The sequence below is a fragment of the Macadamia integrifolia genome, chromosome 10 (genome assembly GCF_013358625.1).
Source record: "Macadamia integrifolia cultivar HAES 741 chromosome 10, SCU_Mint_v3, whole genome shotgun sequence".
NCBI lineage: Eukaryota > Viridiplantae > Streptophyta > Magnoliopsida > Proteales > Proteaceae > Macadamia > Macadamia integrifolia.
This window is the reverse complement of record NC_056566.1, coordinates 26548243-26568830: the sequence shown is the minus strand read 5'-3', so window position 1 is coordinate 26568830 and position 20588 is coordinate 26548243. Positions and strand designations below refer to the sequence as shown.

General features: G+C 36.5%; 1 protein-coding gene across 3 annotated transcripts; it reads left to right on the top strand.

Annotated features, from left to right (window-relative positions):
* Positions 1–6116: 6116 nt before the first annotated feature.
* On the top strand, positions 6117–19839 carry LOC122091636 (ABC transporter C family member 14-like). Of its 3 annotated transcripts, none has more exons than XM_042661667.1 (12): positions 6117–6317; positions 6786–8944; positions 10218–10538; positions 10802–10888; positions 11579–12208; positions 12374–12538; positions 13369–13663; positions 14813–15027; positions 16054–16359; positions 16641–16704; positions 16830–17069; positions 18954–19839. In XM_042661667.1, the coding sequence occupies exons 2-12, from the start codon at positions 6860–6862 to the stop codon at positions 19052–19054; spliced, it is 4509 nt and encodes a 1502-aa protein (XP_042517601.1). In that variant the 5' UTR covers positions 6117–6317; positions 6786–6859; the 3' UTR covers positions 19055–19839. The 3 variants fall into 3 exon arrangements, with proteins under 3 accessions (XP_042517601.1, XP_042517600.1, XP_042517602.1); XM_042661666.1 differs by having other exon boundaries at positions 6117–6351; XM_042661668.1 differs by lacking the exon at positions 6117–6317 and adding an exon at positions 6503–6632.
* Positions 19840–20588: the final 749 nt, after the last annotated feature.

Sequence of the window (20588 nt, the reverse complement as noted above, 5' to 3'; positions counted from 1 at the left end):
AAAAAAAAAAAAAAAAAAAAAAAAAAAAAAAAAGAGGGAGGGAGAGAGATATGTAGCTTGTCGTTGACCGAATTAGAGAAGGCAAGACACGAGCATGTACGCGAGAGTTAAAAGTTCTTATTTTTATGACTCGATGATTTACCTTTCAAAAGACCAATTGACTCGGTCTGATCAAACTTAATTAGGGCCGGTCATTTTTCTTAATATAATAAAAAATTAGAAAAATAAGAAAATCACAAATTAAAGAATTTTGAATTTATATCATTGTAACCATTTCAATAAGACAAATGAACTATTGAAGTAATGAATCGATTTGATAATATTTAAAAACTTAATCGAGGCAAGTCATACATATTTTTCAAATATAATAAAAAATAGAAAAATAAAAAAATCATATATTATAGAATTTTGAACTTATATCATGGCAAACATGTTCAATTTATACAAACAAAATATTGAAGTAATGAATCGCTGATAATATTTAAAAAAGCGAATAGACTTACCCAGTTTATAATGACTACGATAAAAAGATCTAGTCTTTTTTTTTCCCCCTTAAAGAGAGGATGGGTAAGGGTGTTTTCCAATTTATAGAATAGAGGATGCAGAAGTTAATGGTGAAACTTGTTTATATAAGAATCCAATCATAGGATCTCATCATGATGGTTGAAGAGATTCTCTTTTTATCCTAGGCTACATAAACCTTTACTTTTATGCTTATTGTTTTCCATCAACAAAAAATTAGTTTTTCTGGGCACAATTCTAGTTTATTTATATTTTTGTTTATTTAAAGAAATATCACATAATAATAATAATAATAATAATAATAATAATAATAATAATAATAATAATAATAATAATAATAATAATAATAAAAGATATCCACACTCTGCAGGAGAATCTTGAGTTCAAGTCCCTTGATTGTTACCTTCCCCCTCCCTTCTTTTATAGTGTAACATCTAAAATAAATAAATATATTAGGTAAAAGGAAGGAGAATGAAGCCATTAGCTGATATTGATTGGGAATCTAACTATGGATCTATTCAGTGGCATATCTCTAAACCCCCCCCCCCCCCCCCCCCCTCTCTCCACCCCAATTAGTGGTCTATAACTCTTGAGCCTTGATGACCCATTGGAAATTTGGAATTTAGAAATTGATGGATTGTTCTTTTTCCATATTCCATAACACTTATTGATGGCGACATGAAGGGAACCCTTCAACAATGCTGAGGTCCAGAGACCCTAAATAATGAATGATGTGTAAACAATTCATTGGTCATCAAGAATATATAATGCGACATCAACAAGGATTCAAGCTTTCTCATTCCCAACCTAAAAAACAAAGAGATCCAAACTTAAATTACGTGGTCACTTGTTGATTGGATGTTAGAGTTTGAATCCCCTTCTTTTTTTTTCGCTTTTCTTAATCAATGACTAGAGTCCAAGTTGTCAATTTCTTAAGGGAGAGGGATGACCATGATGCCTGAGTTCAGTTTCTTATCAATGAAGTAGATAAGAGAACGAATTATTCAATAATGATTGTTTAATGAGGAGAGAGAATGTAAGGGCCACATATGGAATTTGAGAGATTGTGCATAGAATCTGCATAATAGCCATTTTTCCATTATTTATACATTCCTGTCAGTATTTTTAAGAATCTACAATGTACTTTTGTATATTATCGTAAATACGCTATAACTTTATTCTTAAAATTTGTCTGATTATTTCGTGGAAATAATTTTTTCACGCCCTTCAAGGTACCATCACCTTATTCTCACATAGCTTTTCTCTCTTTTTTGCTGAGTATGTGAGTCTCATAAGGATGATACCTTTCTCTACACCAATAATGCTTTGTATGTTTGTTTAGTCTTTGTTTTATTAATTACATTAGTGTCGCGTAAGAGCTTTGCCATCCCTAGCGATGTGGAAAACCTTCTAATTCTATGATTTTGTACAAACCGTCTCCTTTATTTTGTAATAGAAAAAAAAACTTGAAACTTCGAATACTGACATAAGTTATCCTTCTTTTTTTTTTTTTTTTGGCTTTGCCATCCACTAGAGAACCTCTTTCCTATAATAATATTGCAATTGAATTTAAAAAAAAAGTTAACTTCAATCTTTTATTTTACATTTTAAGAAGCATATAGACTATGTGGACAATGTGAGGGGTTATTAATTTCTTCTTTCCCCAAAATCTATGCTAAACAAATTAAAAATCACTACCAAGCAACACATAAGGAGAAAAGGAAGAGGGGAAAGCCAACTTTTAGATAGAGATGAAGAGGCCTGAGAGACCAGGACATAAGCCGGCTGACTCACATCCGTCATCCTTGATCTCCAAGCTACTCCAACATGTGAAGCTTAGGAGTCGCTGGAGCATTCTTTTTTGTTAGTTGATGAACCCGCAACATCAAGGTTTACCATACATATATGGAAGAAAGGGTTCTAGATGGATTGTTGAGTTATTGTGCAAGCTATATATGGTGAAGGTTGTATGTACAATAATGAGGGGGTTCCATTTCGATCAATTAATTAAGATTTTGATTGGCTATGAAATCACTGGTGCCAATGATATTTTTATGGACATTCTATCTATCGTCGTAGGATTCCTATACATATATGTAAACTACAACTTCATGATGTTTCTTTAAGAATATGCATAATCTCACACATGTACCGTTGGAAGAAAAAAAAAAAAAAGAATCCCTTGTTCACCCTTTATTTGCCAATCCCATTGAGATGATTGAGTCCATCAAAGTTATTGGATCCTCCGAGCATTTTTTTTTTTTTTGTTTTTTATACATTATTATCTAATTATGTGTTGATTATTAGTTTATTATTTGAATCTGATCAAAAGTAAAATTGAAGTACTCACATATTCTCACCTTAGAGATTCACTTTAGATTATTTTTAGTTTATATACTTCCAAAAAAAGAAAAATATCACTTTAGATGCTTTTGACTGCCAACCCTTCTGATCTCTACAATGGTTGGATTTAGTCTAAGCAACTAAATGCTCTCATAGGACGTAATTAACTTATCTCTATCACAAGACCCTTTCTTTGGTGCCAAAATAATTTATCCATTTTATACGTTATCATCTAGCCATTTATTGATTTATTTATTTTTTATCTAATTTAATATATCAATGTGTCAAAATAATATTTTTTATTTTTTTTATAATACACATTTTGATTTGGAAAAGGATTTCAACACAGCCCAAGCAGGTATTCTTTTCGATGCCTTCTCTTATAATAATGAGCATGTGGCTCTCATTGACACTTTCTCCACAGATAAAATGTGAACCTTACTAAACAAAATTTGTCTCCTACCCTGTAATTGTTGCAATTTTCACCGTAGCATCATGGAAAATCTTTGCCCATTTTAAAAAGGGTAAATCAAATATGAGGTACCCGATATTTATGAAAAGAACGTTTAGGAGTTGAAATTCCTTTTTATTTATTTTATTTATTTTTTTAATTTCCGATGTTACCTATGTAACCAGTGTTTGGGTACTCAATTATTATTTGGGCAATATAATGTTACTTCATGGCCCACAAGCAAGCATTTTCAATGCGATATTTTTGCACCCGTTGTGTTTAGGAGTAGATGCACACCAAGAGGTAGCGTTCTTTTTACTATTATGATTTTTTGATAAGTGGTACTTAATATGTTGCGCCACCCACCACTGCCCATACCCTTCCTCCTTGCAGCCCGTGCCCCATCCCATTTTCGCACAGTCTCTCTCTACAATTACCACCCACCACCCTCTCTAAACCCCCCCCCCCCCCCACATCCTTTTATGTCTCATTAAGTGTAATTCTTTGATGATAGAAAATACATTTGGAGTTACGTATATGAGAACTTCTTATTGGTATGAAGCAGGCAAGGGATGATGGATGGAGAATCAGGGGATTTGGACTGATTCAGTAAATCTTGGAGAGCTTTCATTTCTTATTTATAAACCACTTCATGCCTTTAGAGTTTTTTTTTTTTTTTTTTTTTTTTTTTTTTTTTAATGTATAAGTCTATAATTAATTTTTATTTCAGAACCAATAACGAAGTGGTACTAATAATGTCTATGATAGCACATATGGCAATAACAAAACGATCTTAATTTTACAACTTCAGGTCACAAACTGATGTAACTCACTTCTTCTCTACTTAATGAAGATTTTTTTTTTTTCAAAAAAGGAAAACATCAACAACCAATAATGAATAGGGAGTTATCTCCTTAGTCAACATCATGACTGACTCAATGAAGTCAACAACATGTGCAATTTTGAAAGAACAAAAAGATGATATCTATTTCTTCACGGTGGGTGAGGAGAAAAATTTTCCACATAGAGTGTCGATATGCAAATAAATCAGTGTAAATTGGTTGATTATTCAAAAAGGTCCTTGCCAATTTAGCTGGCATTTTGAATTTGATGATGATGACTACAATGACGATGTATGAAACATAATATGAAAATAAATTAAGGTGAATCTCTAAGATACGTACATGAAGCTATTTTGTATCGTATCATGAATTTCTTTTTTTTTACATTTGAACCATGATTTAAATATCGGTATCAGATCATCCGTATTGATTTAACAAGTATCCAATCTTAATATCTAACCAATACCATATGGGTTAAACTATACAAATCAGGGGTAAAAAACGTTTTTAAAGTAAAACAGAGATATTTCTATTTTTCTTCGTTAGGGGTGTAGAGATAATTGGACAGAGGTGAAAGAGGAGAGTGAGGAAAAAATTATCATAAACATAGGAAAAGAAAAAAGAGAATCTATTGTGTGTAGCTTTGGAATACGAGCCTTTATTTAGGGTAAAATAATGAAACAATAGAGTAGTTAATAGGTAAACATAAAACTTGTAATTTTTTTTTTCTTTTTTTAATCCCTGATTCAGAAGGGCTTTGATATCTTTGGTGGTCATTAGGACCCTGATGACGAACGTGATGATGATGATGATTTATATTCCAATTAAAGAATCAAGAAAACTATATATCCCTTATTGTATCATTCTATCATGTGTCTTTTGTACGAAGATCTCCATCACTCCCCATGACTCTATTTTATGTATTCATAGAGTAATGCACACGACCGACCTTTTAATAAACTATACGGTACACGTTATACACTACATATAAACCCCAAAAGGTATTTTCTAAAAAAAAAAAAAAAAATGTAACCGAGTTGTGAGAAATCTTCACCTAAAAAAGCGAATGATTCACAGTTTGACTTTTTATTGTTTTTTGTTTTTTGTTTGAAAGTCATTCACGCAAGACTGTAGGAGTTCACATCCTCTGCAATGAACATTGGATGATTAAGTGCATCTAGGTATGTACCCCAAGAAACTCTCAACCACCTGATGCTCATTGTACTGGTGCAACGACTATAGAAGATTTTCACGTATCATATAAGATGTTTAGTGTCGTCACAATTTTTGGTTTGAATGATTTTCATTTAATTCATATGATTGAAAGGTTCATAGTAATATATTATACTATGGGAGTATGGAGTCAATTGTATATCCATCGTTAGCCAAAAAAAAAAAAAGGAAAAATTACTTGATTACCCACTTATGGGTCTTTCTTTATAAAATTACCCACCAAAAGTTTCAATTAATAAAAATACCCAAAATTAGATTTTCCTTAACAAAATTACCCACTTAAAGTTTATGTTAATAAAAATACCCAATATTGAGCTTGGATTTATAAAACTACCTACTCAAAGTTTCAGTAATAAAAAAATACATGATTATATGTGGAAAATGAAAACTCACTATTTGGGGTAGTTTTGTAAACCCAAACTTGATTTTGGATAGTTTTGTTAACTGAAACTTTGGGTGGATAGTTTTGTAAATTCAAACCTAATTTTAGGTATTTTTGTTAATCAAAACTTTTTTGTGGGTAGTTTGTAAAGGAAATTCAAAAGTGAGTAAACATGTAATTTTTCAAAAAAAAAAAAAAACAACAGTGGTGTTTTCGTAAATAAAACAGAATATTGGCGTCGTTCGTTCGTACAACGCATCTATGTACACTGGACAACCAAAATAATTTACTTGTGGCCGTTCCGTCGTAGTCGTTCTCTCACTAATAAATAAAGGGTAAAATATGGCATTAGACTCAAACAGACTCACGCTCACCGCTCAGCGCTCGGCCTCGAGCGTTCTCTCCGTAGGAAAGACGTGGTCTAGGTCGACAGCTGCTGCAACCCTGCAAGCTGAGCTTCTTCCATGGTGTTAGCTCTGAGACTCTGACATAGTAACAGTTTTCCGCTTTCGGCTTCTCCAAGCTGTCTCTGAGCAATCTAGAGGTCTGAGACAAAGAGTTCTACGACTTTTTTTAATGTATGAACGTCTCCGGCTTTGTTTTTTCTCTTCGCTGTATCGAAATACAGTAATTTCCTTTAATTCTCCCTCGGCGATGGCCAAATCTTTCCTTTTCAACGGTCAATTTCCTTGCTTTTTCTAATTTTCTCATTTAATGCCATAAGCTGTATCATTTCTCAATTCTTATCATCATCATCATCATCGCCATTATAGATACATGAACTGTTCTGTTCATTTATTTTTCTCCTGTAAAGGATTTCCATTTTTTCTTATATAATATCTTTTCTTTACGACTTTGGGTATTCCTCTCTCTCTCTCTACTCATGCAATTCAAATAATAAATTGAAACCTTTTTCGTTTCTTAAATTTTGTACGGTTTTGCAGTGGAGAATCTGGAGATGAATGATACTAGCCTATAGTTTGATATTGTTTTTTATTGTCTTGATATTCAGGTTCAGCGTAATTGGAGGGAAGGTGGGTGAGAGGAATCTTTCGCCGCCGGAGTGGAAATTTTGTGAGCAGAGACATGGCGTCTGCTTCTTGGATTGCGTCTCTCACCTGTGCAAGTTCTGCTATTCAATCTCCGGCTGAATGGTTGAGATTCATCTTCCTAGCTCCATGCCCTCAACGAACGCTCTTCTCCACCGTCGATCTTATCTTCTTGCTTGTTCTCTTCGGCTTTGCCTTTCAGAAGCTTTGTTCGAGATTCCGCTCTCGCGGTCATTCCGATTTCTCCATTGAGAAACCCCTACTGGAAAGCAAGAGAAATAATCTCAGAACTAATCTCTGGTTCAAGCTCTCCCTGATTCTAACGGTGTTGTTAGCAATCTCTTACATTGTACTCTGCATTCTCGCCTTTACCAGAAGTACCGAATCGTCATGGAAGATACCACAAGGTGTTTTTCTCCTAATCCAAGCAGTGACGCACTTAACTATTGCGATTTTGATTGCTCACGAGAAGAAATTTCATTCCACTTCTCATCCGATGACCCTTCGAGTCTACTGGGTCGCGAACTTTGCTGTTGTCTGCTTGTTCGCTGCTTCAGCCATTATTCGACTAAGCTCCGTCCAATGGAACCAGGATTCCGAGTTAACAAAGGACGATGTGTTCTTCATTATAAAAATCCCTATATCCGCTTTTCTTCTCCTCGTCGCCATTAGAGGATCGACTGGGATTACAACGACGAGAGAAACGCATTCTGGGTTGGAGCCAAATGGGAAACTGAAAGAGAAAGAACCTTTATTGGGCGAACCGAACGTGAGCCTCTACTCTTCAGCTTCTTGGCTGTCTAGAGCAGTATGGTTTTGGATGAATCCCCTGCTAAGTAAAGGCTTCAAATCACCTCTGAAAACGGAGGATGTGCCATCGCTTGCGCCTGCACACAGGGCGGAGAGAATGTCAGAGCTTTTCGAATCGAATTTTCCCAAACAGGCCAATCAATCGAAGCACCCAGTTCGAACCACATTGCTTCGGTGCTTCTGGACAGAACTCCTCTTCACTGCTTTCCTGGCGATCTTTCGGCTCTGCGTCATGTACGTAGGTCCAACTCTGATCCAAAAGTTCGTCGATTTCACTTCAGGGAAGGGAAGCTCCCCCTACGAGGGATACTATCTCGTAACGACCCTTCTCGTCGCGAAATTCTTTGAAGTTCTGGCATCCCACCAGTACAATTTCAACTGTCAAAAGATCGGAATGCTTATTCGGTCCTCGCTGATCACCTCTCTGTACAAGAAAGGCCTGAGGCTGTCCAGCTCGGCAAGGCAAGCGCATGGAGTCGGGCAAATCGTGAATTACATGGCCGTCGACGCTCAGCAGCTCTCCGATATGATGATGCAGTTTCACAGTCTGTGGATGATGCCGATCCAAGTCACCGCCGCCTTCATTCTCCTTTTCGGCTACTTCGGCCTATCTGTGGTCGTAGCATTTCTAGGGCTCGCAGGGGTCCTTCTGTTCACTTTGTTCGGGACCAAAAGGAACAACCGTTTCCAGCACAATGTGATGAAGAATCGTGATGCGAGGCTGAAAGCAACGAATGAAATGCTGAATTATATGCGAGTTATCAAGTTCCAAGCTTGGGAAGAGCATTTCAACAAGAGGATCCAAGCTTTCCGTGAAGCAGAGTATGGGTGGCTCACCAAGTTCATGTATTCCATCTACGGCAATATTGTGGTGACGTGGAGTGCCCCCGTGGTGGTCGCATCGCTCACATTCGGGGCTGCGCTCTTGATGGGGGTTCCGCTCGATGCAGGGAAGGCGTTCACCCTGACGACGTTCATCAGGATCTTGCAGGAGCCTATCAGAGCGTTCCCACAGGCACTGATCAATCTCTCGCAGGCGATGGTTTCGCTTGGCAGGTTGGACTCCTACATGATTAGCCAGGAGCTTGAGGAGGGAGTGGTGGAGAGGATCGAAGGTTGTAGCGGTGGCGTCGCCGTCGAGGTGAAGGATGGGGCGTTCGCTTGGGACGACGACGGCAACGAAGCTTTATTGCGAGATTTGAATTTGGTGATCAATAAGGGAGAGCTTGCCGCCATTGTCGGGACCGTTGGATCCGGAAAGTCATCTTTACTTTCCGCGATTCTCGGTGAAATGCGCAAAATCTCGGGGACGGTACGTGTTTATTTATGACCTTTTGATCCGAATCTTTTCTCTTTAATTTTGTTTGATTATCTTGCACGAGAATCTTGATCCTCATCGACGGCACTTGTAGCAACATCCTGTGCCCGTGGGACGGTAAGGGACCTTAATGTACGGCTGTGATCCGCGCCATCTCTTTATACGATTTGTGCGTTGGTGAAGTCTGTCTACACCTGTCCCCGGAAAAGAAAGTTCTCTTTTTCAAATAAAGAAGAACAAGAAATTTGGTATTTTTGGTACCAGTAGTTGGTGGGTCCCAGCCTTATATTTCGAAATTTTAGTTTATCTGGTGTTGTTGAAAAGTCCGTGAATGGTGTGATTTGGGGCGCGATTCCATATTGTAATGAATGTTTTCTTTGACATTATAAAAAAATTTAAAAAAAAAAAAAAAAAAAAAAAAAAGATGACAACTAAGAAGTAGACTACACGAGGGTCATATTTAGTGCAAAGATTAAAATAAGGTTTTAAAAAGTTTAAGGTTATTAAATTTAGGTGAAATGATAAGATTTAGCGGAATATATATATATATATATATATATATAATATTTCTCACCTTTGTGCAAATTGATAAAGATATACATCAACCATATGTGCAAAGTTAATAATACAGATAAACAAGTCAAGCAAACCATAAATAAATTCGGCAATGTTTAACATGGAAACCTTTTCAAGATAAAAGAAAAAAGACATGGGACTAGTCCAAGTAAATCACCCATTATGATCAATAATAGGCTTATAAACCTCTATAGTCAATGCTAATGGCTACCAAACATAAAAGCCATAGTCTCTCTTAGATAGCGGAAATATAACTTACCAAAATAGATAGGTTCACAAGAAATTTAATCTCACCTCAATACCCGACGTAACAAATACAGAAAACTACAATACCTTCCTTTTTTTTCCCTTCACAGAGAGAACACCAACATGCTGTAATTCAATACAAAGAACATTAGAGAGAGCACCTTCTCTTTTCTCTCCCATTTGTTGGGAAAAACACATACATGAGTTGCATGCTAGGGTAGCAATTGGTTGGACTTAATTTTTCTGGCAGTAAGGTCAGGATGCAACTCTTCTTCAGTTGGAGTGAAGCACTGAGTAGCCAGCAAGTACTGCAGTCTGATTATGACTCAGTTGCAAGAAAGACACAAAATCTCCTCCTTTCTTCCTGTCCCAAATAGAGAATACTTTGTGCTTTACTTGCTAATACTCCAATAATGTTTCTCAACTTTACAGTTTGCTTTAACAGGTAAGAGTTTGTGGAACCACCGCTTATGTGGCACAGACTTCCTGGATCCAGAATGGAACTATCCAAGAAAACATCCTGTTTGGTTTGCCAATGAACACAGAAAGATACAGGGAAACAATCAGGGTCTGTAGCTTGGAGAAGGACTTGGAAATGATGGAATTTGGTGACCAGACTGAGATTGGAGAGCGTGGTATCAATCTCAGTGGTGGGCAGAAACAGCGTATTCAGCTTGCCAGGGCTGTGTATCAGGACTGTGATATCTACCTCCTTGATGATGTTTTCAGTGCAGTTGATGCTCAGACCGGTTCAGAAATATTCAAGGTGACTGATGTTTTTGACATCTTCAGTTGGCTTCAGATATATTTAATGCTATTTGTTTACTTCCATGCGCATATTAAGTGTTTACACAAGCTTCTACTTCTAGTTTGCTTCAACTCTCACTGATATTAAACACCATTGTTATTATTAAAGCATCACTTTGCTAAAATGGTCATTTTTTATTTTATTAGGTGCTATTGGACATGTAAATATAAGAATCCCAATGGTAAAAATTCTGAGTTGTTGTCTAATGTTTTATGTTGCAGGAATGTGTGAGAGGAGCCCTTAAAAATAAGACCATTTTGCTCGTAACCCACCAAGTTGACTTCTTGCACAATGTTGATCTCATTCTGGTAAGATTAATATGGTCTTTAGCTTCTAATATTGTCTTCACTTGCAATGGTTTCCCAGTTTTCGATTTTTGTTTGCTATAGCTTCACAGTGTACATGGTGCTCACCATTCTTTCATCATCTTCATATAGAGAAGTGGTAGAAATGGTTCATTTTGTATTAACCCCAAAATGACTTCATTTATTCTTTCTACTTGAGAAATCAGTACGACTAAAGATTGATCCATTGTGAAGCTTTCAACTTTATGCATACTGATGTAATGATCTCAAAACAGGTTCTGATGGAGCACTGCCAAAAGTATAATTTCATTAATTATCTTCTGAGTACCATATTTAAATGCTTCTCATACAGTTAAGAGTACTCACTGTGTGTACCTGGTGGGGTGAGTTATACGAATCGGTAGTCCCCACGGGTTTGTCATTAGTGAAGTTACTGTTGCAGCTGTGCTACATGCCGCTATTGTGTTAAAATATTATGTTGAGAAGTCATGGTCCATAGTGCAGTCCTGCATTGCCCAATTCAACAATTATCTTTTCCATCAAAGCTTTCCCTCTTCCTCTAATTGTCTGATTGATCATTCTCTTTTCCATTAATTACGTCTGTCAAAGCTTGAATCTTCTCTGAGGAAAGATGGAATCTATATTCATGTTGATATTCTGATTGTCCTAACTTTTCTAGTACTAAATAACCAGGTCATGCGAGATGGGAGGGTAGTACAATCTGGAAGGTACAATGAGATTATGGAATCTGGCGTGGATTTTAAAGCACTTGTCATTGCACATGAAACATCCATGGAGCTGGTTGAAATGAGTGTAAATGAATCTGGTGAAAACTCCATACAAACTCCGAAATCTCCCAAAGATTCTTCAAACCAAGGAGAACCCAATGGTGTAAATGGGTCTGTTGAGCAGTCCAAGTCTGAGAAGGGAAATTCAAAGCTCATTAAGGATGAGGAGAGAGAAACTGGCCAAGTTAACTTGCAGGTGTACAAGATTTATTGTACTGAGGCGTTTGGGTGGTGGGGAGTTGCAGCCGCACTACTTATGTCTTTCGTGTGGCAGGCATCTCTAATGGCAAGTGACTATTGGCTGGCAGTTGAGACTAAAGAAGATAATGCTTCTTCTTTCAGACCCTCTCTGTTTATTGATGTCTATGTAGCAATAGCAGCCATTTCAGTTGTTTTGGTACTAATCAGATCCATCCTTGTCGCCTATATGGGGCTCAAGACAGCTCAAAGTTTCTTCAAGCAGATTCTTCATAGTCTCTTACATGCTCCAATGTCATTTTTTGATACCACACCTTCAGGAAGAATTCTGAGCCGGGTGAGATTGTTTACCTCCTATCTTTCCGTATAATGGTCCTCATTTATTTTTCTGTTTCATAATTACTGCTCACCTCAATACCTGAGGAGTTATTTCCTTATCATATGGCTTAGCCATTGCCATTTAAACTGACAGAAGTTATCTCTGTTCTAATTCCCTGTGCAGGCATCAACAGATCAGACGAATGTTGATCTTTTCCTCCCCTTCATTTTGAGCCTAACAATTTCCATGTACATTACAGTGCTCAGCATCATCATTATTACTTGTCAGTATGCTTGGCCAACAATCTTCCTAATTATACCATTGGGTTGGCTGAATATCTGGTACAGGGTATGAACTATAAACATCTTTGCCTCTAGTTTTGGTATCATACGCATATTTCCTACCATTGGTTTATCAAATAGAGCACTTCTAATCTTAGCTCACCAAGGTGCATGAACTACAGGCATCTTTGCTGCAGATCCATGCTTGCTTGGTGTTCTCCAAATGCTGACACCTTCGGCATTGATGTGCAGCAGATGCCTTCAGCACAGGAATCTCAAAAGTCCTTCAGCACATTACATACTTTATTTTTCAAAACAATACAGCCAGCACGAAGATTTTGGCACTTTCTCCCTAATTCACAAATGTTTGAACACATAAAAAGGCAAAGTTGGCAATATAAGAGACTTTTTGCTCTAATTTAGTTTTACATCTCTCTCTCTCTCTCTCACACACACGCATACACACACACACACATCCAGTAGCATCTCTGAGCAGTGATTTCCTGTATACACTGCTTCTTTTCTCTATATATTTTGCATTTATCTTGGCATATGGTATGGTGACAGTTATGATGGTGCAATAGCCAGAATGTCAACGCTGATTCTATAGATACAACTGGCAAGTTAAAAAGGACGAAATCACATGTTCAACATATTTATGTGCCTCAAGAAATTTTTTCTTGCCACTAATTGGCTGGATTAGGAAAATTATGTAACTGCCCCATCACTGTGCACGTTATGCTTATGCATGGATGGGGAAAATAGGAGATAGTCGCACCAAGGAGCATTGAATATCTGTGTTTACACCATCTTACAGTCTACTTAGCAGACTGAGTTTGTTGTAAATTAGAAGCCAATTCAGGTTCATTCTCGTTTACTCTATTGCTTGAATTGCAGGGTTACTACCTTGCAACATCTCGTGAGTTGACTCGCCTTGATTCAATCACCAAAGCACCTGTTATTCTTCATTTCTCAGAAAGCATCGCCGGGGTTATGACAATTCGGTGCTTCAGGAAGCAAGGGAGTTTTATTCAAGAGAATATTTACAGGGTCAATGCAAATTTGCGCATGGATTTCCACAATAATGGATCGAATGAATGGTTGGGCTTCCGATTAGAATTGATTGGCAGTATCATCCTGTGCATATCTGCAATATTTATGGTCTTCTTGCCAAGCAGTATCATCCAACCTGGTAGTTATCCAACATGTCTTTCTCTTACTGTTTCCACATGCAACTTTTAGTTTTCTACTGTGCTCACTTGATAGGGATTTACATGATCTAACACACATTTTTGTCTAGTAACCCATCATCAGCTACAATTTTTTTTCTTTCTGGACAAGCCACAGATTTTACTGAGAAAGGGAACTAGGGGCACATATTTTTACATAAATACATAGCGAGACAAAAATAAAAGGGCCAAAGCTAGAGTGCCCTTCCAAAACTCCTATACATTGTTTCTTACAGAGGAATGTCTTCCCCAAAACAGAGGCTTGGCCTTACAAATCTTTGCTTAGCCAGCTCATCAGTCATCAGTGGTCTTCAGTTACTTTTATTGTTTATCTGTCTGTTTGTCTATGTCAGCTCACTTGAAATATTCTATTATACTTGATTAAATTATATACTAAATACCTGATATGCTACTATATTGTTGTTCAAAATTTTCCTTTTAAAAACTGCAAATGAATTGGAAAAATTCACTATGATGAGGATTATTATATTTATAGATAACAGATAGCTGTAAGCCAAGCTGAAGCATAAGATTTGTTCCTACTTTTTTTTTTATATTATTGAATTGATTATTGCATTAGGTTGATGCTGTGCATAATTTTTTGTTATTTGTGTTCTCTCTGAACCCCATTATTATGTCCTTGTCAGAAATTAAGGGTAACATGGTGAAGTAGTAAAATAAGATACCAAAAATGTAAATGTGTTTAATATCTAAGAATTCATTCAGGCAAAATGATTGGAGATAATAAATAAGAAAAGAAATAGGATTGCAGCATGACAATTATCAGTGTACTTAAAGATTGATATTTTACTTCTCTAGAATATAACCTATTGGTGCATATATGTTTAGGGTAAAATGGTTAAAACCTCAACCAGTAAGGTGTGCATCCCTCAAAAGACTCACCCTTACACAATTAATGGAACACACTTTTTAAAACCTAAAATCCAACATTCTTTAAGTTACATGAGTGTGTCCTTGTTTTTTATGAGGGAACTACAAGTATGCTTTGTAAACTAGTTTCTCATAAGTGAATGAAATGAAATGTTTCTCATTGCCCTTAAATATTGCTCTTCTATAATTCTGAAACTGACTGCTTGTTTTACGTCATGTAGCATATGTGGGTCTAACTCTCTCCTATGGTATGTCTCTCAACGGTGTACTGTTTTGGGCTATCTTTTTGAGTTGCTATGTGGAGAACCGAATGGTATCTGTTGAGAGGATAAAACAGTTCACAGACATTCCATCTGAAAAACCATGGAGGATCAAAGACTGTCTGCCTTCTCCAAATTGGCCAACCAAGGGCAATGTCAATCTGAAGGACTTGCAGGTACTTAATCTGAATCTTTCATGTGTCTTGGTGTTGCAAAATTTATGATATAATTTTCTGGAGGTTTATGGTACAGAGAAAGCTGAAGTAATTATATGCTTAAAGAAATCATCTCCGATTTAATGAGAGAGTCAGTCTCATCCCAATTTAGGAATTTCTCTGGTTACTGTTGTGATAGCAAAATCTAAATGAGATTTTCCCTTTTTCACCCTCCAGTGTCATTTTTTTATTCACCCTGACCTTTACATATATATATATATATATATCAATAGCCAAGATTAGATTTTTAAAAACCCTTAGGCCAGTAAATCGAGTAAATGTTGTCCAACACAACTCAATTAAGTCTTATCCTGGCCACGTGAAGTTGGTTACACGAATCCTGTTTGCCTAACTCAAGTTAAATCACAATCACTTCTGTCTTTTCTTACTGCTTCAGATGAACTTCCTTTTGGCTTCTCCTTGTAATTTGTACATATTCAACTTGCAACATTTCCTCCTAATTGGTGCAATTCTTGGTTTTTTCTCTACCTGACTGAACCAACTCAATTGTATTCCACCCATCTTGTACCGATTAATGCTACTGAATTTCTTTCTAATTCCATCCTATCTAGTCATGCCAATTAGTCCATCTCAGCTGTCCCGTAAGCTGCCTATGAATGTGATGGATTGGATGGGTGGGTGGCATTGTTAGCTCTTCTTGTGTCATCTCAAGCATTGGTGTTGGGATTGTTAGCTCTTACATGAACTGTGGATGCTATTGCTTCATGGCTTATGTATAATGATGATGAATACGGATAATTGCTACTGAAACAAGAGGGGAAGTGAGAAAAAGGAAAACATCTCTTATATGGTCGGTACCCATCCACACCCTTCCCCTACCTGAACTCCTTTTTGGTGGACAATAAGGTATAGAGTTTGTTATGGAGATACAGCAGTAAAGCACAAGCTGCACCTTTGTTTGTTTTTCCTTGTGCGATGTTAGAGGAGCTTTGATAAATTATGTTGCATGGATGAATTGAGTAACAGGTTAAATATCGACCAAACACTCCTCTGGTTCTGAAAGGCATCACTCTCAGCATACAAGGAGGAGAGAAGATTGGTGTTGTTGGTCGAACTGGGAGTGGCAAGTCAACTTTGATCCAAGTTTTCTTTAGGTTGGTGGAGCCTTCTGGAGGCAAAATAATTATTGATGGGGTCGACATTTGCACACTGGGTCTTCATGATCTTAGATCCCGTTTTGGAATAATTCCCCAAGAACCAGTCCTTTTCGAAGGAACTGTCCGAAGCAATGTTGACCCCGTTGGACTCTATTCAGACGACGAAATATGGAAGGTACATACTTATTCCTGACTCCCAATGATAGCATTTATGATAACTGCAAATTAAGGTCGCTCAGTGCTAAAAAGAATCTATTATTGCCCTCAAAGCATGCTAAGAAAATTGTTGTTAAAATTTGCATCAAATATTCAAAACTGATAGTATATCAGCCTGTTTGTATGGCCTGTTGCAAAGAAGTAGATGTTTTCATGATTTGACAAATTAGAAGTTCCTCAAGACATGTAGTATCATTTAAGAATGTGGATTGATTGTTTGGTATCTTTGATTTTTTGCAGAGCCTTGAACGTTGCCAACTGAAGGAAGTGGTGGCTGCAAAGCCTGAGAAACTTGATGCTCCAGGTCTCTCTCTCTCTTTCACTCTCAACATAAATATTTAATATGTTTTTAGTTTCTTGTTGAGGTTGATTGGATCATCTTTTACCTTCAATATCCCTAGTTACTTATGTTTGATGATTTCTTCATAGTGGTTGACAATGGGGACAACTGGAGCGTGGGACAAAGGCAGCTTATTTGTTTGGGCCGTGTAATACTTAAACGCAGCAGGCTTTTGTTTTTGGATGAAGCAACTGCTTCTGTTGATTCACAAACTGATGCCGTCATACAAAGGATTATCAGAGAGGATTTCTCAGCCTGCACAATTATAAGCATTGCTCATAGAATACCTACAGTCATGGACTGTGATAGAGTTTTGGTCATAGATGCTGGTATGTGCTTTACAATCTGGATTTTCCATAACTTCACCTGGAAACTTCAATACATAGGCTCCGTTTGGTTGCAATGGGAGTTCAAAGGGAAGGGAGTGAAATTTTTATACTTCAAAAAGAAATGTTTATAATCGTTACCCCATATGATTGTATAAACTACTTAATTTTTTTAACCATATTTAGTAATGATATATTTTACATGTAATTTTTATTTTACATAATATAGCAAAGGGTTTTGGATGCAAAGTGAAGTGAAATTTTATAACCAAATATAGAATGATTTGAGGTTAATATTAAAGTCACATCGGTAATGACTACATATATTTCTTTTTTAAGTATGAAAAATTCACTTCCCTTCCCTTTAATTCCCCCTACAACCAAACAGAGCCATAGATAATTTTGCCTATTTTTACTTACTATTTGATTTCACAGATTGTGTAAATGGTTAATACATTGGATTTTCCAGTTCATCTAGAACCATGATAATTCCCCTTACAACCAAACATAGCCATAGAGAATTTTGCCTATTTTTACTTACTATTTGAATTTCACAGATTGTGTAAATGGTTAATACATTGGCTTTTCCAGTTCATCTAGAACCATGAGCAGGAAGTCAGCTGTTATAGCCGGTTTTATCTTTGTTGGCTAATTTTGAGAATTTTTTGGTTTATTTCATTGGATATTAACAGATGAGGCTGAATTCTATGAACTGATTATTATATAAAATTTGAATCTTACACCTTAATTAGGATTTGATTTTATTCTTATCTTGTTTAGAACTGGATGTATTTTCTGATTCATTTAATTTCTTGTATTTTCTTGCTGTCCATTATTTTTTCTGCAGTGTTCTTTTTTCATTTTTTTTTTTTAATATATATATATATATATATACGTAAAAGTAACCTGTCTGCTACTGCCTGATATCACATCTTCCAACTGTAACAATTTTCTCTTGCTGCTCCTGTTAGCATTCCTTGACACAAAATCATCAGTCATATACTGCCATCAGCCATAATTCATGCAGGCAGGCAGTTGCTATTTTGGCTTTGAAACCTTTCTGGTGATAGTTTCCATATCTTCCTTGGTTTTCCCATTGAAAAGGACTTTCTCTCCTTCGTTGTTCACTTTTTAAGATATTTCATTGGTCAGAGGTCGCTCAAGGCTGGAGCCCATATTTCTCCTGCTCATTGAAGGTGTGGAGTTGTTAGCCCTTAATGTTCTGATCCTGTTCCGTTAATGTGGCCTATTTTCCAACTCAAATACTTTCTTGCTGTCACTTTATGTGAAATTTGGTTTAGGATCATTGGGGAATAGGGATACTTTTATACCCATCTTATATATAGCAGAATTAGGATTCTTTGGGATATTTTATTGGCCCTTGCAAGACCAGTTTGTTTCCCATATATACTCTTTACCAGCGTCTATTCCTTTAATATTTTCCAAATAATTTTCACAAAATTGGGGAAAACTACCTAGGATATTAAAGTTTGATACCTACCAGAAGTAAATGTTTTTGATTCCCTTGTTATGGATCAGAACTATAATTCGATTTGTTCTTTCTATTGATTTAGTCTGGGATTAGAAGGTGTTTGGTGTCCTTACAAAGTTATGAATTCAATGTTTCTGTATTTTTAGTCATTCTACATAATCTTAATCACATATTACATCTGTAGCATAGAGCCGGTTATACATTACATGGTTATTCTTAATGATTCCTGCTCTTCTTTGGTATTGCTTGAAACTCATGGATGATGCAAATCACTATGCTGAGTATCTCAGAACTGTATTGCCATTTTTCTGATTTCTCTTATTGATGCCATTGTCCTGAAACTACATAATTATGCATCAACCTAGGGGTTAACATCTATTGTTTGCCTTGGGCAGGACTAGCAAAAGAGTTTGACAAGCCATCTCGGTTGCTTGAAAGACCCTCTCTATTTGGTGCATTAGTTCAGGAGTATGCCGATCGTTCTCATGGTTTATAAACATTGACTGAGTTCTCTTAAATTGCTACAAAGGTAGAAGTTGCTTATCGTGCCCATCTCCACTGACCTCAGCGACTAGTGATTGCAGAACTGATGGCACAAATTTAACTACCAGGCAGTAGAATTTCCATCTGCCACCCCTTCCTCCACAAACCTTCTCTTTCAGATTCATATATCAAGTTGCTTGGTCTAATATACTAGCATCAGATATAATTTATATCCATCAATTTGTTCATATTGGTAATCTATACTGTTCGGGGGCTTTTGCTTTTTCATTGGAGGAACATTTATTGAATCAGAAACATGCTTATTATGGATGTGTTAAAAAAGGAACACATGTAATTCCCACACTATGAAATCATTTTGAATGAACTACTTATGGTCCAGGACCATTTCAAGGACAGTTTCTGTTCATGGGAACTTGCTCATTTAAACAGAAAGAAGGCAATTTGTGTGGCATTTGAAGATGGAAGATGTCAAGTGGAGGTTCAAAATGAAGAACCAACTCAAGATTTCACTAGCATGTGGCAGAGCTTAATAATACAGGGTTTATTATAGCAGATTAGCATTGTTATATGAAGACTACTTCCTAATGCATCCCCTCCATTAGTGAGTTAAGCTACATTATCTGCAACCATAACCTTTTCTTTAGAACAATATGTAAGTCTTGCCCATTTAAGTGTACTCTTTGTAGGATTTATTTTTGTCACTTCACTGTATTACAAGTAGGGATAATCTTTTGCATAAAATTAGTTATTTTCCTTGACTTTTCTCTCACTATGCAACCAAACAATCACATCTCCTACTTTTCTCTCAATTTTCATTCCCTGCAACAGGAAGGTAAGCAACCAAACGCAGACAGATTTTTATCAATTTCACTATATAAAAAAATAGTTGGGTTTTAATGTTGGATGTTCCTTCTTGCACATTGATGTATTGCTTGTCCTGGAAATGGGAAAGAATTTATTATCTTCCTATGAAAGAATATAAAGGTACACAGTTGCTGCCCCAAATCAAATTACTAGGATGAGGAAAAAAAAGGGGGGGGGGCTATAGTGAGCCTCTTTTGTAAGAGGCTATCCAAGCACCTGCTTGTTTTATTTATTTTTTTACTTTTTTATAGAAAGAAATAAATATATTAAAGTAAAGAGGTGAGTACATTGTTATTCAAAATACAATTAGACAGATTTTGTTTCCTAATCATAGCCTTATATGCAAGGGAGGTAAAAAAATCACTTCGTTGTTAGGCCTAGTCAAAAAGAGAGAGAAGGGAAGGTATCATGAACATCTAGAAGGCTAGGAACTACGCTCCAATGCCATGATGTGGGTGTTCGGTCAAAAAAGAGCTTGCATAGATTTTCATAATTGATCCACATTTCCTTAATGTGCTATCTCTTTATTTGTGTCTATTGAACTCTAGGAGGAAGCCCTTGGAGGCTGCTTGATGGATTTCTATATCACCAGATGATCAATTATGAATTATTAAGCAAATAAGAAGCGCCTGCTTATTTATTACTTTTCTTTCAAACCGTGA